The sequence below is a fragment of the Antrostomus carolinensis genome, unplaced genomic scaffold (genome assembly GCF_000700745.2).
Source record: "Antrostomus carolinensis isolate BGI_N321 unplaced genomic scaffold, ASM70074v2 scaffold16603, whole genome shotgun sequence".
In the NCBI taxonomy this organism is placed as follows: Eukaryota; Metazoa; Chordata; class Aves; order Caprimulgiformes; family Caprimulgidae; genus Antrostomus; species Antrostomus carolinensis.
The window spans coordinates 24659-41509 of record NW_010307397.1 but is presented as its reverse complement, the minus strand read 5'-3'; the positions used below and the strand labels follow the sequence as shown (position 1 = coordinate 41509).

The 16851-nt window shown below is 35.7% G+C and overlaps 1 protein-coding gene across 2 annotated transcripts in view; it reads left to right on the top strand.

The window, feature by feature from the left end:
• Positions 1 to 606: 606 nt before the first annotated feature.
• The window catches only part of LOC104522987 (kelch-like protein 5), a 39519-nt gene continuing 23274 nt past the window's right edge, over positions 607 to 16851 (top strand). Inside the window, exons 1-2 of one of the 2 annotated variants that reach the window (XM_010165420.1) lie at positions 607 to 1077; positions 11524 to 11706. In XM_010165420.1, the coding sequence (XP_010163722.1) occupies positions 701 to 1077; positions 11524 to 11706 (560 nt within the window). In that variant the 5' untranslated portion in view covers positions 607 to 700. The remainder of the gene's footprint in view (positions 1078 to 11523; positions 11707 to 16851) is intronic. The other variant, XM_010165421.1, reaches the window with a different exon arrangement.

Sequence of the window (16851 nt, the reverse complement as noted above, 5' to 3'; positions counted from 1 at the left end):
TACATCAAGATGAAAGGCTTTATAACCCAGTACTAGTCCCTTGAGCCTTGCAGGCTGTTCTTGTCCTTTTTAAGTTAGTGCATGTCCTGTAATGGGAAAAATAATTATTTACAGTTCAATTTCTCCTCAGTATAATCAGTTATCTTTGAATTGGTTTTAAGTCTTTTCTGAAATTTATTCTTTAGCTGCACAGAAAGAATTTATTTTGCTTTTTGTGGGTTTTTTCGCCTCTGTAGTAGCAAGAGTTAACAGAATAGATTCTAAGATGCAGTACAGGAATTACTTCTCTGTCATTTGTGGTTTAAGAGAAGGGGGTGGTATTCAACTCTTGAAAGGGCTTTAATGAATACTGTTTGGTGTTTTTGAAACCTAATGGTCAGAAGAGAGCAACAGAAACAGCCCTGGAGCTTTTAGGGTAAACTGATTAGCATTTTTCCTGATTGATTTGACTGTTTCACCTCCTCTTTTTATCTCAGGATTTTTCCCGTCTATTGCCTTTTGTTTGTATTCAAATGACATAGCGTTAAAGAAGCTTTTTTTTATGTGAATGCAATGCTTTCTCATCTCCTTCTGTAGAAAATCTGCTTGCCACAGACAGGCAGAGCATGTGTTTCTCTTGTCTTGGTTGGGTGCACAAATCTTCTTTTATGTGTGCTGCTTCTTAGCCTGTTGCCTAGACGATCACTGGCTTTCAGTAAGGATGTCTGGTTCTCGTAAAGAGTTTGACGTGAAGCAGATTTTAAAAATCAGATGGAGGTGGTTTGGTCATCAGGCGTCAGCCCCTAACTCCACAACTGAAAACCACCAGGGAGACTTCTGGAACAGAGGACAAAATGTAACAACTGCTGGCACGAAGTTTTTAGATTCAGGTAACCTACCTTTAACATCAGTTAGTTACAGAAGGTCCAGCCAACAGGATCTCCAGAATTCACCTCCTTGGCCAATGGCATCCACCTCAGAAATTGCTACATTTGAATTCTCAGCAGAAGACTGTGGAGGTGCACGTTGCCTTGACAGACAAGAAACAGATGATAGAGCAAGCGAAGAAGAAAATGAATCGGACAGCAGTTCATGCAGGTTAATTATTACTTTCCTATTGCGAGAACTGCGTTTTCATTTCATGTTTGCAGATAGCATACATATATAGGCTAGCCTTTGTTCTATATTAAAATGCTTCAGAAACCTGGCAGCTGCTCTGTGTCAGAAACAGAAAATGATTTATGATCAGGGTTCAGTGTATTTACTGGGACCTTTTTGAAAGGCAACTTTAGTCAATGTGAATAAATAAAGCGCAAACATGGATGCACTCACCTGTTTCAGTAGTATAGCAAGTACATGCTGCTGTGAACAAGGTACTGTCCATTACATGGCAACGTTACAGGATGTTTTCTAAATTATTTTGAAGTTACATGGATTGTTTAGGTATGCTAAGAATTAGTCCCATGTTAGTTAGGAGAAAACTGGGAAAATGTAAGCTTCTTGTGACTCTTACCTGATGTTTCCACATGTTTCTATAAATGAAAGAGATGAAACTGTAGAAAATACTTAGACTATAAAACTAAGATTTTTTTTTTTTTCCTTGTGCATATGTAATTGGAAGGAACAAAAAACCCCAAAACTTAGTCTATTGGAAGCCGAACAATTTGTGCTTTAAAGTGATTGCAGTTGTCTGTCCAGGTGTCTTAAACTGTGTATCTAGCTTGAAAAGAAACAATGGTTTTATTGTGTCTATAAAGGTGTTTTGGTGGTGTTCTCTTACCTATTTTTACTAAAGATGAAGCTGTAAAATTTGTTCTTAAATGAAGGGTGTTTACCAGTTTTTGTAAAATAGGCAGGTTAATAATCTTTCTTGTTAAGTATCAGTTTAATTTTATTTTCTTTTACTGCACGTCAACCATTCTTCACTAAAAGTATTTTTCCTGTTTTACAGTGCACATAGTGCATAATAGTTAGCTTACCATTTCAAGTGAATTTTATTATGTTTACTTTCTTGCTTTAAAGATAACTTCACGATGATATGTCATTTCAGAAAGTGTGACTATTTAAAAGTGTACCACTGTTTAATAAAGCCTATTAAGGACAGATCATTCTAGTTATAGCAGTTTGTGTTTTGCGTTCCCTAGCATTTAGTGCAAGGGCAAAATAGTCTATAATAAAAACACTAACTATTTATGGTTTATATAACCTTTAAAGATTCAAGGAAAGGAGGGAGGGTAAAAATGCTTGAGAGTCAACAAAGTGTATTTGCTTTTATCACTGAATGGCAAAAGTACTAGAATTACAGGGAGAGGAAATCCTGCATACTGATGCTTTATAACAGCAGTCTTACCGTGCTGCAACAACTATATAGCTATAAATGGTATAAGCATTTCTCTGAAAAAGTCTTATTTTAAGTTATATTCAGGTATGAATTTTGAAATAGCTGTGTCACTGGATAATGTATATGATATAGGTGTAACATCACCTTCCATTTCAGCAATATTGTGTGATGTGAAATTTTTATGTACAGCATTACCCCAAATAGCATATTCTCACTGTAGCAAGGCAGTAAGTGTAGAAAAAATATGTAATATTAAGAGATGAAATGTATAAATTGAAATTACTACCCATTTGTTCTTAAGTGTAAGAGAAGAATTTACATGACAAATCTAATTTGTTACTTTGTAGAATTGGAGAACTGTAGATACTTACTTAGGGGGTGTGAGAAGTCTATATAGCATCGGGGGTTTTTTGTTTTATTTTTTCAGGCTGAGTTTTACACTACAGGAAATGCACATAGGATTTGAACTTAGTAAATTTGAAGTATCTTTTTAATTACATGCTTAATCATCTATAGCATTTGTAATTCCTTTATTTTCTTGTAGTTATTGCCGGTGTTTTACTTTCATGCTTTAAAATAAATATTTTAGATAAATTTTGAGTTTAGTGTTGGTACAATCTAATATGTAAGTGATGATAATGTAAGAACTTGCTTTGCATTGTTATCTGTATCTCTAGTCTCATGGGGAGACTGTACTTAAGCCATATTTTATTTACTCCCCTTTGTTAAGAATGTATAAGCTGTTGGGCATACTACATCAGTCTGCCTAACAGCTGGACTTTTTCTGATGTTAAGAACCTAATTAAATGGTCTTTTTTATTAGTCTAAAATATAGCTTCTTATCTATTGACTTGAAGAAAAAAAAAAAAACAGAGACCTTCATCTGTGTAGTTTTCAAAGGGCTTTTTCCCATATGAAAACCCTGTTACCTCAATTAGAAACAAATTGTGTGTAGGAAAAAAAGCCTTTTTTAAAACTTAAGCTGTGGAGTTACCTTACTACTTTGCTGCTCTGTAACTTATTGCCCCGTTACAATCCCTAAAAGCATGAAGTGCCAGAAGCAGCTTTACTGCTTTGTGTGTATCAATCATTCTTCCTTTTTGCCATGTCATATAACACAGGCAGAAAAGCATTTAGACCGGGTCTTTGTCATTATGAAAGTTTTAGATCATAAGGTGATCCAGAGGAGAGCTGCTGTAGAATTCATTTGTTATTAGTATGGAGCTTGGTGACATAAGGAATAAGCACATTCCAAGTTTAGTCCCTGATCTTTGACAAAGGTTGCACCTGAGATGCAAACAGGTCATTTGGAGTCAGGGGTTAGAGCTAGTTGGCTATAACGCTGTTCACATCATGCCCCTGTGTGTTGTTCATAACCAGCATTAGCTTGCACGATTGTTTACTGGGCCAGTGAAGTGTGAATTCTTTTGCTCATTTTCATCTCCTAGATTTCCTCTACTGCTGCTGTTTAACTCTTCTACATTCCTGAGGCGATGGTCATCATTTTGGATTTGTATACTTCTTAAAATTTTCCGACAGCTGTGCAGATTCTTGTATAGCAAATTTAAGCCTGTTAGCAATAGATTTGTTTTTCTTATCTTTTTGTGGGTGCCTTAGCAGCTGTCCACAGACCTTGAAGGCACAGCGAATATCAAGCTAAAAATGCCTAGAGCATACCTAGTATGCAGAGTATTGTATCTGCTTCATTTCACCCAGGCATGCATTAAAATATTGGAATTACTTGACTGTAGATTTAAGTATGGAAATGTTTTCGAATATAATATAAAATGTATATTTCTGTTTGAACATTAAATACAAGCAATATTTCAGATTTAATCACTTGTGTCCTAACCTTGAGCAGCTTAGTAAGACATCTGTAATTGATTTTAAGCTAAGGTCTGAATGTACCAGGTGGTAGCTACTCTGAGGTATTGCTCTGTACAGTCTTGGAGTCAGTACGTTGTAACTTCCAGTCTAAGTCTGCCCCTCCCAACAGTTTTCAATCTACAGAAATTTTTGATGCGTCTTTTCTCTCACGTCAATCTTACTGACCTTTGAGGCTCTAAGTTCTTTAGGACCCCCAGTTGTGCTGTGTGTTTCTGTATGTCTCCTGTCACAAAATAATGCAATCTATCAAACAAGGACAGTTGATAAGATTCCCTGATTGTGGCATGATAGTAGTATGATACTTGAAATTAACTGGAAAAGGATAAAAAGAGTATTTTTTGCTAGATACATGCATGAATTAGACCAAAATAAGAAACTTTATTGTTGAAAGACAGGTTGTTTTACAGCGGAAAATCTCTAGCCTTCTTGTTTCTTTTCATGCTACTGCCTAAATTTCTTTCAGTTTTCCTCTATGCCTGTTACAGCTTCACTTGGGTTATTTCTATGCACGTTTGAAAAGCATTAGTACAGCACAATTATATAGCATATATGAGGCAGATTTAATCTAGTAAGCTTGAACAGTAAGTGTTGTAATGAAGACAAGGTAAGAAGAGGATTCAGCATGGACTTCACAAAACCACAGGGGATTCCAGCTATTTGTTCGGAAGGAATGGGCTTCCATGCAAGACAATCATATTTTTGCAGTGGTTGTCACATGCTTTGACTGCATTAAAGCCTTGTCAGTTATGTTTTTGCACTACTACACTTCCTGATCACACTGCAACGTATATGCATTGTGAGGTAGTTTAAGTAGTTATGTTTTCCAGGCAGAAGGCATGTTACTGATGACATTTGTGGGGGTGTATGAATTCATTGCACTAAGTCCAAGAGATCTCTTAGAAGTAAGACAGAAAACATCAGTACTATAATGAAAGGTCTAGCTGCAGTGAAACATGCCTACATTATTTCTTGTCAAAATTAGAAATAAATTGAAGATGCAGTAGTATTGGCTTAGCAGGCTGTGAATACATCTCTTTGTTGGACTAGCATAGGTAGCATGGAGTCTGCGCTCTAGCTTCTCATGTCTGTTCTTATTCATGCCAGTTAAATTAAGGTTAATGCATATATATTTGTGTTTGCTTGAACCTGTCTTTTTTGATTGCAAGATTGTACTTCTGGCTATTGTTACAATTCTTTAGCGTAGAGTAAATCACTGTCCCTCAGGTTCACATGCCTGTATAGCCTTATGTACTCTTTCGTCTCTCCAGAGTCACTTTTGTCCTCTTTCCATTGTATTTTCTTATCTTAAATTATGATACACTCTGGATTTTTAGCAGTCTTTATTGTTACCATCTATGGCTTCCTTCTTTTATTTATCATCCTCCCAGACACAGGAAGAGTGTCCTGATTTTTACCATGACTTGCTTTTTCCAAGTCTGAGTCTGGAAAAATCTTTTCAGCATTCCTCTTTTCAACAAACTCTATTCTCTGCAACTGAGGTTCTTGTCTTAACTAACTTTGAAGAAGGAAATAGTTTATTCCTTACAAAGTATAATATGAAATAATGGAATCTGGCATAAAAGCTAGTGTATTATTATTTTAGTAAGTAGTGTTCTGGTCTGTGTATGAAATAAAATGACAGCTAGCTTGGAGATAGCAGTGTAAGCAACCGAATTGTTGAAAAAATACTTTAAAAAATATTTGTGATACTTATGTTACCAAAAAAATACCATGGTTTTGTTATGCAATATAGCAAATCCAGTGTCCTGTCTCAAAGTAGACAATTAGCTTACCTTTTGACTGTGTAGGATGACTTTTTTTTTTTTTTAAGTTGGAAAGTCTAGCTACTGGAGATTTGTCTTTTCTAGTAAAAGAATAAATACCTTCACTGGTTTTGAACAGTAGTGAAACTTATAGCTTATTGGTAATTCACTAGAGTAAATTACATACACTTCATTTATGATTGCCGAGTTCTGCTTTAATCAATCAAATACTGGCTTTTGGTATCATTGACACTTTCTTGGGTTAATATACTTTATAGTAATTTATATTCAGAGATATTTTGCTTTATTTTTCTTCCTTTTATTGTCTCCTGTAAACACAAGGCAGTCGCACATACTTAGTAATTTTCATCACTTATCTCTAAACATCTTTTTTTTTAACCTTTTTGAGGTGGGAGTAAAATTAATGTTTTTACTATTTTTCTTCTTTGAAATGTCATTATACTTATTTTTTATATATCTGTATATGTTGAGATATCTAATTGGTTTGTTGGTTTTCTGTCCTATTTATAAAAGTAATATTCTTTATGCATTAATTCATATTTAAAATGTTGATGGCAGTTACTTCATTTTCTGAGAAACAAGGTGCTATTCACTGGAAACATAGTAGTAAGGAGAAAAATGTGGGGTTTTTCCCATCACTACAGTTTTGCCAGTGTTTACTACTTCTAATGCTTTCATCTACACCCAGTTTGTGTTGGAGAAACGTATGTAAAACAGAATTTAAGCGGATTCTGTGCACAGGTTATTCTTGCTCCTATTCCCTTTTTACACCATTTTCAGTGTATCTGTGAAAAACATTTGGGTTGGTGTGTAGCGCTGCCTGCAAATTTCGGTAGCGTGGATAGCTTGGTTTCCTAAAGGGACCAAGTTTATGCAGTTGTGTTCTGCATCACCTCTGCCATTTCCCTGGTAGCTTTGAAACCCAGGGGCCGTTTTCATCTTAATGTGAGGGTAGGCAAGGAGTCTCAAAGGTAACGTCACTCCTCACAAATAGCAGCTAGTTAATGGAGAGAAACCCAGCTCATTGCCTTCGCTGAAAGGGACAGAATTCATCTGCTGCAGAACACAGCTTCCCCTTAGTCAAGTTGTTTGCTGTCTCGTGCCTAGTGAGGCAATACCTTAAGGAATCGAGGGGAGAGGAGAAGAGCTAGACCTGTGGTGGTGGATGGAGTGGGAAAAGGAGACAGAGCATAGAAATCTTTTGAAAAACAAACTTCCTTTGCTGATTCTGAGAACCAGCCAGTTGAGTAGACATGGCAGCAGTAAGTTTGGGTTGTGTTCTCCCTCAAGATTTTACAGATACAAATCCTGTTGTAATGCTGCCTGACTCCTTTGTCTGGTTAAGGCTCTGGTATCCACCTGCACTTCAGTGTGTTGCTTCTGACAAAAGAAATGTGACTTTTTAATGCAAGGAAAGAAGCTGTTACTTGCTGCAAAAGGTTAGAAGAGACAAGATGGTACTTATATATAAGGTCAGCTTCTGTACTACGTACCCTTGATCTACCTGTGTCACTTATCTTGCAGTAAAACTACATTTTTGTAGATTCATAGAATTTCATGTTATCTTGTGTAGAAGTTGACCTTTTTTAGAAGTAGAGATGAAGTTACAGCTAAATTAGGTGAACTGATCATGACAACAGAACAGTTTTAAATATGAGTTAATTTACAATTAATTTTCAAATATATTTTTTTCACACAATTTTACAGAGTTTTTCAGAAAAAAAATATGTTAAAATTTATTTCAAATTTTAGATTTTGTTCCTCTATCTCTGTTCCAAAATGAATAGTTTGAAATGTGTATTTGATTTTTTTTCTTAGTCCTAATGAAGTCTTTATTGCTTCATTTTTATTTCAAAGACAAACATAGAGACATTTAACCTAAAAGATGCCTTCCTAAAAATAATTTAAAATGCATAAAATAAAATGCTTGAAAAAAGTTTTGCAACTTTTATTGCAGCCAAAGTTAATTCTTACTGAACTTCACAAGTTGTTAACTAATATGTGTGATTGCTATAAAATAACCATTGTAACTCCTCCTTTAAAATGAATCTCAATGCTTTAAAATAATTAAAATATCAGATCTTGTTAATAGGAACAGATAGTGCTTCTCCCCTATAAAATTTGGAAAACATCAATTTCTCTCTTTTCAGAGAGAGAGTTTAGTGGGAGGACAGGCAGTTTGTATATGTTATGGTTTGGTTGGTTTGTCTGTTGAAAGCTGTGCTGTGGCTTTGTTTAAGCTACAACAATGAAGCCTGAAACAACAGCAGAAGGAGAGGTGTGAATTCAGCTCTCCAGTTGTCATCATCATGCTTTTGCTTTTGAAACTAGTTTATCACCACTTTCCTAACCGAGATAAATTGCTTCATTGTTTTGCAGTTAACTATTATATTGCACAGAGCTCCTTATTCCAAACATCCTACTTCAAGAAATAAAATCCTTTAAAAATGAATGGTGTTATAGCATGGCTTATACATAATTTAGATTTCAAAAGGCATACTCTTATGTAAATTCTTCATTAGACAGAGAAGTTGAAGAATGCTAGCATCTTTAGTATATGAAAGTTTGTCACCAGAGTAGTAAAATGTGTAGCTAGCATGGGAAAGACCTTGTCCTTAGAGTAACTTCTATCTTGACAATCATCCTGAAATTGTACTATACTTAATAAATATTGGTAAGTGCTAGATAGGATCTTTTTTACATAAATAAGGAAAGAAAAGAAAGACTAAGAAAAGTGTGATTGAAATTTAAGAATACAAAAAGGAAACACTACCTACTGACTAACGTTATCTTAGATACTTGTAATAATGTTTCCACTTCATGCATTAAAAATACTATATTAATCTTGAAGGAATATGCAGAGGGTTCTTTGATACACTTAGCTCGTGCGCCAACAGCCTCAGTCTTCAATGTAATTTTCTTAGTAGTGTGTGTGAGGGGTGCGGAAGTAGCAATACCTCTAGCCTATGGAAGGGGAAATTCATACTATACTTAAAGATAAATTTGAGTTGAGAGCCAAATCCAAAAGGAGCAGAGCCACCTTGATACTCAAAGCACAGCTAGGTGTTTCCTCTGAGCATGGGATACACAGGTCAGCCTTAGATACCCAGGTTTCCTCTTTCTAGGTGGAAAGGATGTGGGCCAAGAATTTTCTAAGGCATTTCAGTACTGCTGCTGCAAGAGAGAAAAGTGGGTCCTTTCCTTCCTCTGTTCTTTCCTTGCTTGTGTATTTTCCCAAGCTGTCATGGCTGTGGCAAACTGAACTGAGAAACAGATTCATAAAACGGTTTGGGGAAGGAGGGAGATTTGAATTTTTCATAACCAGTCTTTAGGCATAAATAGCCCTTGAAGCTCTATCTTTCCCTTTTTTGCAAGTACCTGGACTATTAGACTCTTTCATGTTTTCTTTATAGACCACTGAAGTTTAATCTTTCTTGTCTTCTTTTCCTTCCTTATGGAAAATGGTTTGAAATTTACTGGCTAGAAGACAGGTATAGGGTTGAACTTCTTCAGGTGAGGGGAAAAACTAAGCTTGCCTCTCTTGTGTCCTGAATAAGTGCTTTATCGTGAGAAGTGGAAAACAGACACCACTGCAATTATATTTATTATTAAACACAGAATCACAGAATCTTAGGGGTTGGAAGGGACTTTAGGAGATCATCTACTGCCACTGAATTCTGTGCAGAATGTACATGTGTGCAGTCTTGGGGCTGGCAATAGCACTAGGGAGGGTGTCCAGCAAAGTGCTGGCTTAGAAAGTTTTTTCCTTCTCCCTACTAGTTTGTTGCTGCTTCAGTGCTAGCTGCACAACTCTTTGTGAGGTTGTGATGTAAATAAAACCCCTGATGTCATGTAATATTTTTTAAATCATTATTAATCGGGTTAATTTATGGAATCTGGGTTAAAATAAGGTTCAACCAAGAAAAGCCCCAACCTCTATCAACACAATTGAGGATGTGATAAATTGTGATAGGGAACAAGAATTTCCTAAGCATTTTCTTGTTGACCAGCACCTTGTTCTTTCCACTTCTGTTTCTTTTGCAGGGTTGGTGGTTTAAGAGTGTCTTTCCACGAGTACTTCTTGCACATTTACTGTGAGGATGCTGCCTAGTTTTGCCAATGTAATATTTTTTGTGATTACATTTTTTTACATGAGTTCCTTGATTGAGTTTCCAAAATGGCCACAAAGAATACATGTTCCAGCTTGTCAGAGGACTAGTGGTGGAGCAGAGCAGATGACTCACAGGGGATGAGAAGTTGATACAGCTTAAATAAAAGGCTAACCACAGCTTCAAAGAGCACATTTAAGATAAAAGTCTTCCAAGGGAAGTAGGCAGGCAGGTGTCTCATTTCTGATCCAATACTAAATTTAGGTTTGAATTAAGTGCCCAATTGCTTGGCCTTTTTAGCTATCTGGGAAAAAAACAAACCCAACCAAAAACAAACAAACCCAAAGCCAACCCAAAAAAACCCAAAACAATCCAACCAAACAAACCCAAAACAATCCAACCAAACAAAACAAAAAACTGAGCGCAAAACTTTTACAGAACGTTTTGTGCTGAAAATTTAGACTCTGATTTTGAAGAGCTCTGTCTTGAAATCAATATCCTAGCCTAAGGACTGAGCTAAGTCTCTTGGTAGATTTAGCCTGGAGCATGCTGCCTGAGTTCATGATGTCTTTGTGAAAGCAGGGGTCTGGATGCAGATCTCATGAGTCCATGTCCTTCCAAATATGTTATACAACATATACAACAATATAAGTTGTCCGCATTGTGGAAAAGTGAGTTGTAGTCAAAGAACTGTGACCGAGAAAGGTGCTTCCCTCAGTGTACATAATTAGGATTCAATTCCTTTATGTCCTAGTCCCATGCATTCTTTTAATGCTTTTCAGTTCTTTTTTTTTCTCCCAAGCTGCTGTCTGTATGGACAGGAATAATTTTTCTCCCCATCCACTCTTGCTTTTCCTCTGTGTTGTCTTTTACTGTGCTAGATCTCCTTTCAGACATACAAGGCTTCATGCAGTAGGAGTGGTGATATATTGATGTGTTTCTTGATTTATTTTCTTTTCCCCCCTGCATGCCCACAGTCTTTTACTAATTCTGTATATGCTGAGTTTTGTTCTAGCCACCTTAGGCTAAGTGTGATGCAAGACTTTAACATATGTGGCAGGGAGAGGTTTGATTCCTTATTGCATCCTCCCATTGCTTTTTCAGTTTGCAGGGTCTTGGTAGATGTCTGTTCTTCCTTAACCACCTGAAAATACTATAGATACCATTACTGGACTGATCTTGGTGTGTCTGTTAGTTGAAGAGTTAAATGATTGTACCTTTTTCACAAGGGTTTTAGATTAGATTTGAAGGAAGAGAGAAAGTATGAAAATGAAGAGAAATAAAATAGCAAGGGATTATATATTTAAACTAATAATGTACGTCAATTTTTAAATCATATATTATTTTTATTTTATCATCTGTAGCTAGAATTGCTGCACCTTAATATTGTGTGAACTAAGATTTCTGTTATTGTCTTCTGCAGAACCTCCAACAGCAGTCATACCTTATCATCTTGTCAAACTATGGAGCCCTGCACCTCAGATGAATTTTTTCAGGCTCTCAACCACGCTGAACAAACTTTTAAAAAGATGGAGAATTATCTTAGACACAAACAGCTATGTGATGTGGTGTTAGTTGCCGGTGATCGTAGAATTCCAGCTCACAGGTAAGTTTATTATAATTGGAAGTAACTTCATATTTGTTTACAAAGTGTGTCCTGTGTTTTGTTTAAAAAAAAGGTCAGAAGATCCTAAACAACTTAGAATACTTTAAAGATGCTTATGTTTTTTACATTTATTTGGAAACGAAAAGTTAGCTTCTATCTGTTCTGTGCAATATAGCATCAAAAATAATTGTGATGTTTTCACGTTCTATTTTTCGTCTTCAAGGGTAGGATATTTGCATAACAATAAAATACCCCAAAGCCCCAAATGCACCCTCAGAATATTAGAAGTAGTAGTGGTTTCTGTACCATAGAATGACATTTTAAAAATCTTAATTGTTAGCACAAAGAAAAAAATAAATCTAAGTTGTTGGATTCATAATTAGCAATAAGGACAGTCTTCTGTCCACATAAATTTTTGTTGCTCCCATGTTAAGAAGAGTCCTTTGATAGTAGACTATTGAACACTGACAGTAAGGCCTCTAATTTAGAGGCCTAAATTAGATCAAACATTACCCTGTCTGTCACCTGTGTAATTAGCAGATCATATAGCATGCTGCTTAAAAGCTGGGAAAATACCAAAGACTGTAAAACAAATGTATGAATAACATTACAATATTTAATGCACAGTATTAATAGTTTGAATAGGAACCTAGGTATAATTAAGCTGTGGTTTCATAAGATTAGGTCTACAACAGAAACAGAAGCATAAAGCATTCCTATTTTCCATTGCTCATTCCCACCCCCGCAGCAAAACTAGAGCTTAATACTGTAATAGTAATAAAAAGATGGGAAGAGGTTGCTGAATTAAATTTGCTGTTTTTCTTAAAAAGCCAGTTCTCTCTCTTATTCAGATATCATCCATACTTTTGTGCTGACACAACTGAGGGAATGATAGCATGGGGATGGGAACCAATTTAAGGAGCAGGGAGGCAGTTATACCATAACTTGCTATTATCTGAGACTTAATTTTATAAAACTTCATTTTTTATATGGTCAGGACTGTCCCTAATTTTTTCCAAGCTGACTTAAGAAAATCTCACTACAATTACTGCTAACATGGGTGGTCCTGCTCTCCACCCAACCCCTGACCTGAATTCCTTTGTAAGCGCTAGCCACATAGCTGTGGATGATGATGAATCCTTTTTGGAGAGACAATAGGGTGAGCAAGATGATTTGGCTTTCCTTGTGGCTACGCAGTTGCTTAAGATTTGCTTAAGATTGGTCTTTGGTTTGTTTAAATTAGTTGCAAAACTGCATTGTCCCTGTGGAAGGAGTGAATCAGATTAAAACAGGGAATGCACCCACGCCTAGTGGCTTTGCACCCACTGAAGTGATTTAGAAGCTAAAAAGCTTTGGAGTGCTGTAAGCAGGAAAAATAGTGATTATGATAAGGAAATAAAATTATTTCTTTATGTGGCCAAACTGTACACCTTTGCAGTATACACTTCTGGAGTATGGTTTATATCTTGTAAGGACTGGAACATTTCTTTTTTTTGCAACAAGATAAACAGAAAGACATCATACTAAAATTCTTTAATGTGGTTCATACCTGTTTCTCATTTATTTAGAGAACTGACTTTTCTCCTCCGGTTTCTGTTACTGTATCTATTTCTGTAGTGCATCAGTCATATGCTACCACCTCTTACTGTTATCTTTTTTCTTACTGCTCAATCACGCACATATATGGAGAGTTTTCAGATTTTCTGTTTTGAACCTGATATTTTTAATAGTTCCTGTATTTTTTTTCTTAATTCTTAGTTTCTACTTTTGATGATACTTGAATGTTTTGAGGTGTACGATGTCTTTTTAGAGAAGAGAGCAGGGATTTTGACGTCTGCAATAGCAATAAGCACACGTAATACGTTATTGTAAAATTCTGAAGGATTCTGGTTTGTATCTGTTCAAAGAATTCAGGCTATGAGTCCACTACAAAGAAGAATATCACATATAGTCATGATTTTTCTGAATATGGCATTCTCTATTATTCTAAGACTGTTTATCTTCTCATTCTATGCTGAAATGATAGCTAAGAACTTATTTAGGAGCTCAGGGAGCAAGTAGGAAAGGGCACAGTTCTCCACGAGGAAAAATTTCATTATATTCCTACTCCCTTAGCCTGCAGTTCCGTAAAGAAATTTTGCCAGAGTATTAATTAAATTTAATTTCACTAATTTATTTAAGTTTTTCATATCAGTTGCTTTTTCTGTTCTGCAATTTCAGATGTCTAAGTCATTTACTACATACCTATTTACTACATTCAGCTAACTGCTATATCCATAATAAAAGTTTGGTTTTGTAATAACCTGCTGATGAGACTGTTCACATAAGAAAAGGAAGATCTGTGTAAGTTCCTGGCCAGAGGGGATTTAAAGCCTGCTCTGCATCCTTTAACCAGCAATCTGAAAATCTATGTAGAGCCATTTTCTTTCTTCCTGTTGACACTGAAAGATGGAAATACAAAAGACATGGGACTGAAGGAAAGGAGGCAAATTGAAGCTTATATACTCTAGGGGTTAGGGAGCTTGTTCAGAAGAACACAAATCCTGCTTTGCAGAGATTTTTTTATCTTGATGCTTATTTATCTTTGTACTACTTTTTCCATATGGCTTAATAATATTTCCTTTCTTTGACAGTCTCTATTGCCTTAGTCTGTAAGTCTTTCACTGCAGCCTTTTCTTTTGTTTTAGCTACATGTTTATAAAAGTTTAATAAAAAGTGTCTTTCTAAAAAGTCCAAGTATATAAAAAAGCAGTTCTGTGACAGCTTTATGTCAGAAGTGGCAAACAAATTTTGAAAGGTTTGATTTCCCAGAAAGAGAGCTATAACTGGAAATCATTTTAATATGAACACGCTGCATGTATTTTTAGGTATTGCTCGCTTATAAACAAATTTAGTTTAAATAAATGCAGATATATTAGTAGTGTGGGATAGTACCACTTTCATATATTCTTTTTATTACTGACATGCTTTCCTATCAAGAATAGAAACTGGCTGAAGCTACCAGCGTTTGAGGTGCTTCATACTAGGACACATGAACTATTCAGTATCACCTCAGAACTTCAGTGAATGCTGTTAGTGAGCTCTCTAGAACTATTTTCAGTTGTTACACAGCCACAAACAAGGAGTTGCCTAGGAAGTGTCCCTTTTATCTTTAAGATGTTAAGAAGCTTCCCTTCATTCTGTCAGGTGAATCAGGTTGGGAGAACTAAATCTGTAAATTGCCAGGTTTGACAGCTATCATCATTTTACATAGTAATTGCTCTGAAGACCTAGACAACTGTCTAGATGATGCAGCTTGTGGCAGTTCTAACAAGAAGTACAATTTAATTCAGGCGTGCCACCCTGCTTACAGATGTAATTCGCCACATTTTTGTAATCTTAGCTATGCAGAATTGAGTATTTGGCAGTAGCTGGTAATTAGGTAAGAAGAAGAGTAAAGGTAAATATGTTCAACATCTGCAGTCGAACAATACAATGCCAACTGTATTAAGGCTTTTTCTTTATTTTTTTTTATACACTGTTAAGCAGCCTCTCTAATGTCAATATATACTGATTTCATAGGCATTTTAATCAGGCCAATTATGAAAGAAATATTACTCGGGGTGGTGGGGGGGGGAAGACTACAAACTCAGAATACAAAAGCCATAGCTTTCTTCAGTTTCTAAACTTAGGAGAGAATTTTGTAGCATCAGTAGTTCCCAGTAAGCTCTCGATATGAATGAATGTTAATTTTAGTGACTCTCTTTATGGTAAATACTAACAGAGCCATGATGGCGCTATTTAACAAAAATATTGTGAATATAAGTGTAGTTTTTATAGTCATTTAGCTCTTTTAGAGCTTTTTCAGCAAAAAGTTCAAATATGGATGGGGAAAGACTTCCACGGATTCCTCAGTTATATGATGGTATTAGCTGCTCCATGTTGTATAATCTGTATGTAGGAGTACAGTGTAACTTCAGACAATCCAAAAAAACATTGAAAGAAAAATCAGTTACTAGCTAAGAGATTAAAAGATCGATGAACAAGTGGGTGTCAAATGGCATGAGTAAAGTAGTAATTGATTTTTATTGACTAGTGGGAAAAACATAGGACAAGAAAGGGCCACTTGGATGAAAGTCTGCCATTGTTTTATTTTATGCTAGCTCAGTGTCACCTTAATGCATTGCAACTGTATCTTTTAATCACCCTTCTTTCTTTGAAAAAACTTTTTTTCTAAATTAGATCAATTAAGAGAAAAGTGTGGATACCTATTCTAAGGCTTTTCATTGTGAACGTGCGTCTTGGCTAAATTTATTACAAAATTGTTATCAGTATAATTTGTGCTTTGGCATGTTACTTGTATTAATGTACTCCTGGGCTGCACATCTTGTTTTGGCATATGCAAGTCACTCTATGGAAAGCACTTAACACTGTGAAGCATGTATCCCTTCTCATGAATCCGAACACAAGTTTGGAACAATAGTAAATGGATTGTATTTAAAATTTCTAATAATTTCTTTTGGGGACTTTGAGACTAGAAATTACAGGGAGAAATTTGCTGCTATCGGACAACTGGTAGAAGGTGTTTGTCTGGAGCCTTGAGGTGTTATTTGGCATTTCTTCAACAGTTGTTGCTAAGATATGTACAGTCCAGCCATTTTCTAGATAATAGTGCAGCTAACTAAACCATTTGTACATACAGATCTGATCTTGTCATCTCATTGCAGCATCAAAAGCAGTTGCAGAAACTCATTCTTGATGCTTACATGAATGTACTCTCTAATTTCACTAAACTTCTACAGATCTCTAGGAGGCAGTATTTTCATTCACCTGGAAATGTCATTAAACCTGTGGTTAAAGTGCCTAGAAGTGATGCATGGGCATTACCTTGGCAGAACGTTCTAATTTTTCTCAGCAAGTCCACCACAGAATAAATCTTGTATTTGAAGAATAATATGTTCTTTAAAAGAATAGAACTTTATTTCTCATTACAAAACTCAATCGTACAAGATGTTAAAATAAAATTAATCTTTTCCCTGTATGTTCTTTATCCAACTCTGTTGCCTCAGCAACTAGAAAAGGATTACATGACTGTAGGCCTGACCAAATGGTCAATAGTCAGAAAATCAGTAAAAAAAAAAAAAAGTTTAAATTAGTCAAACATTT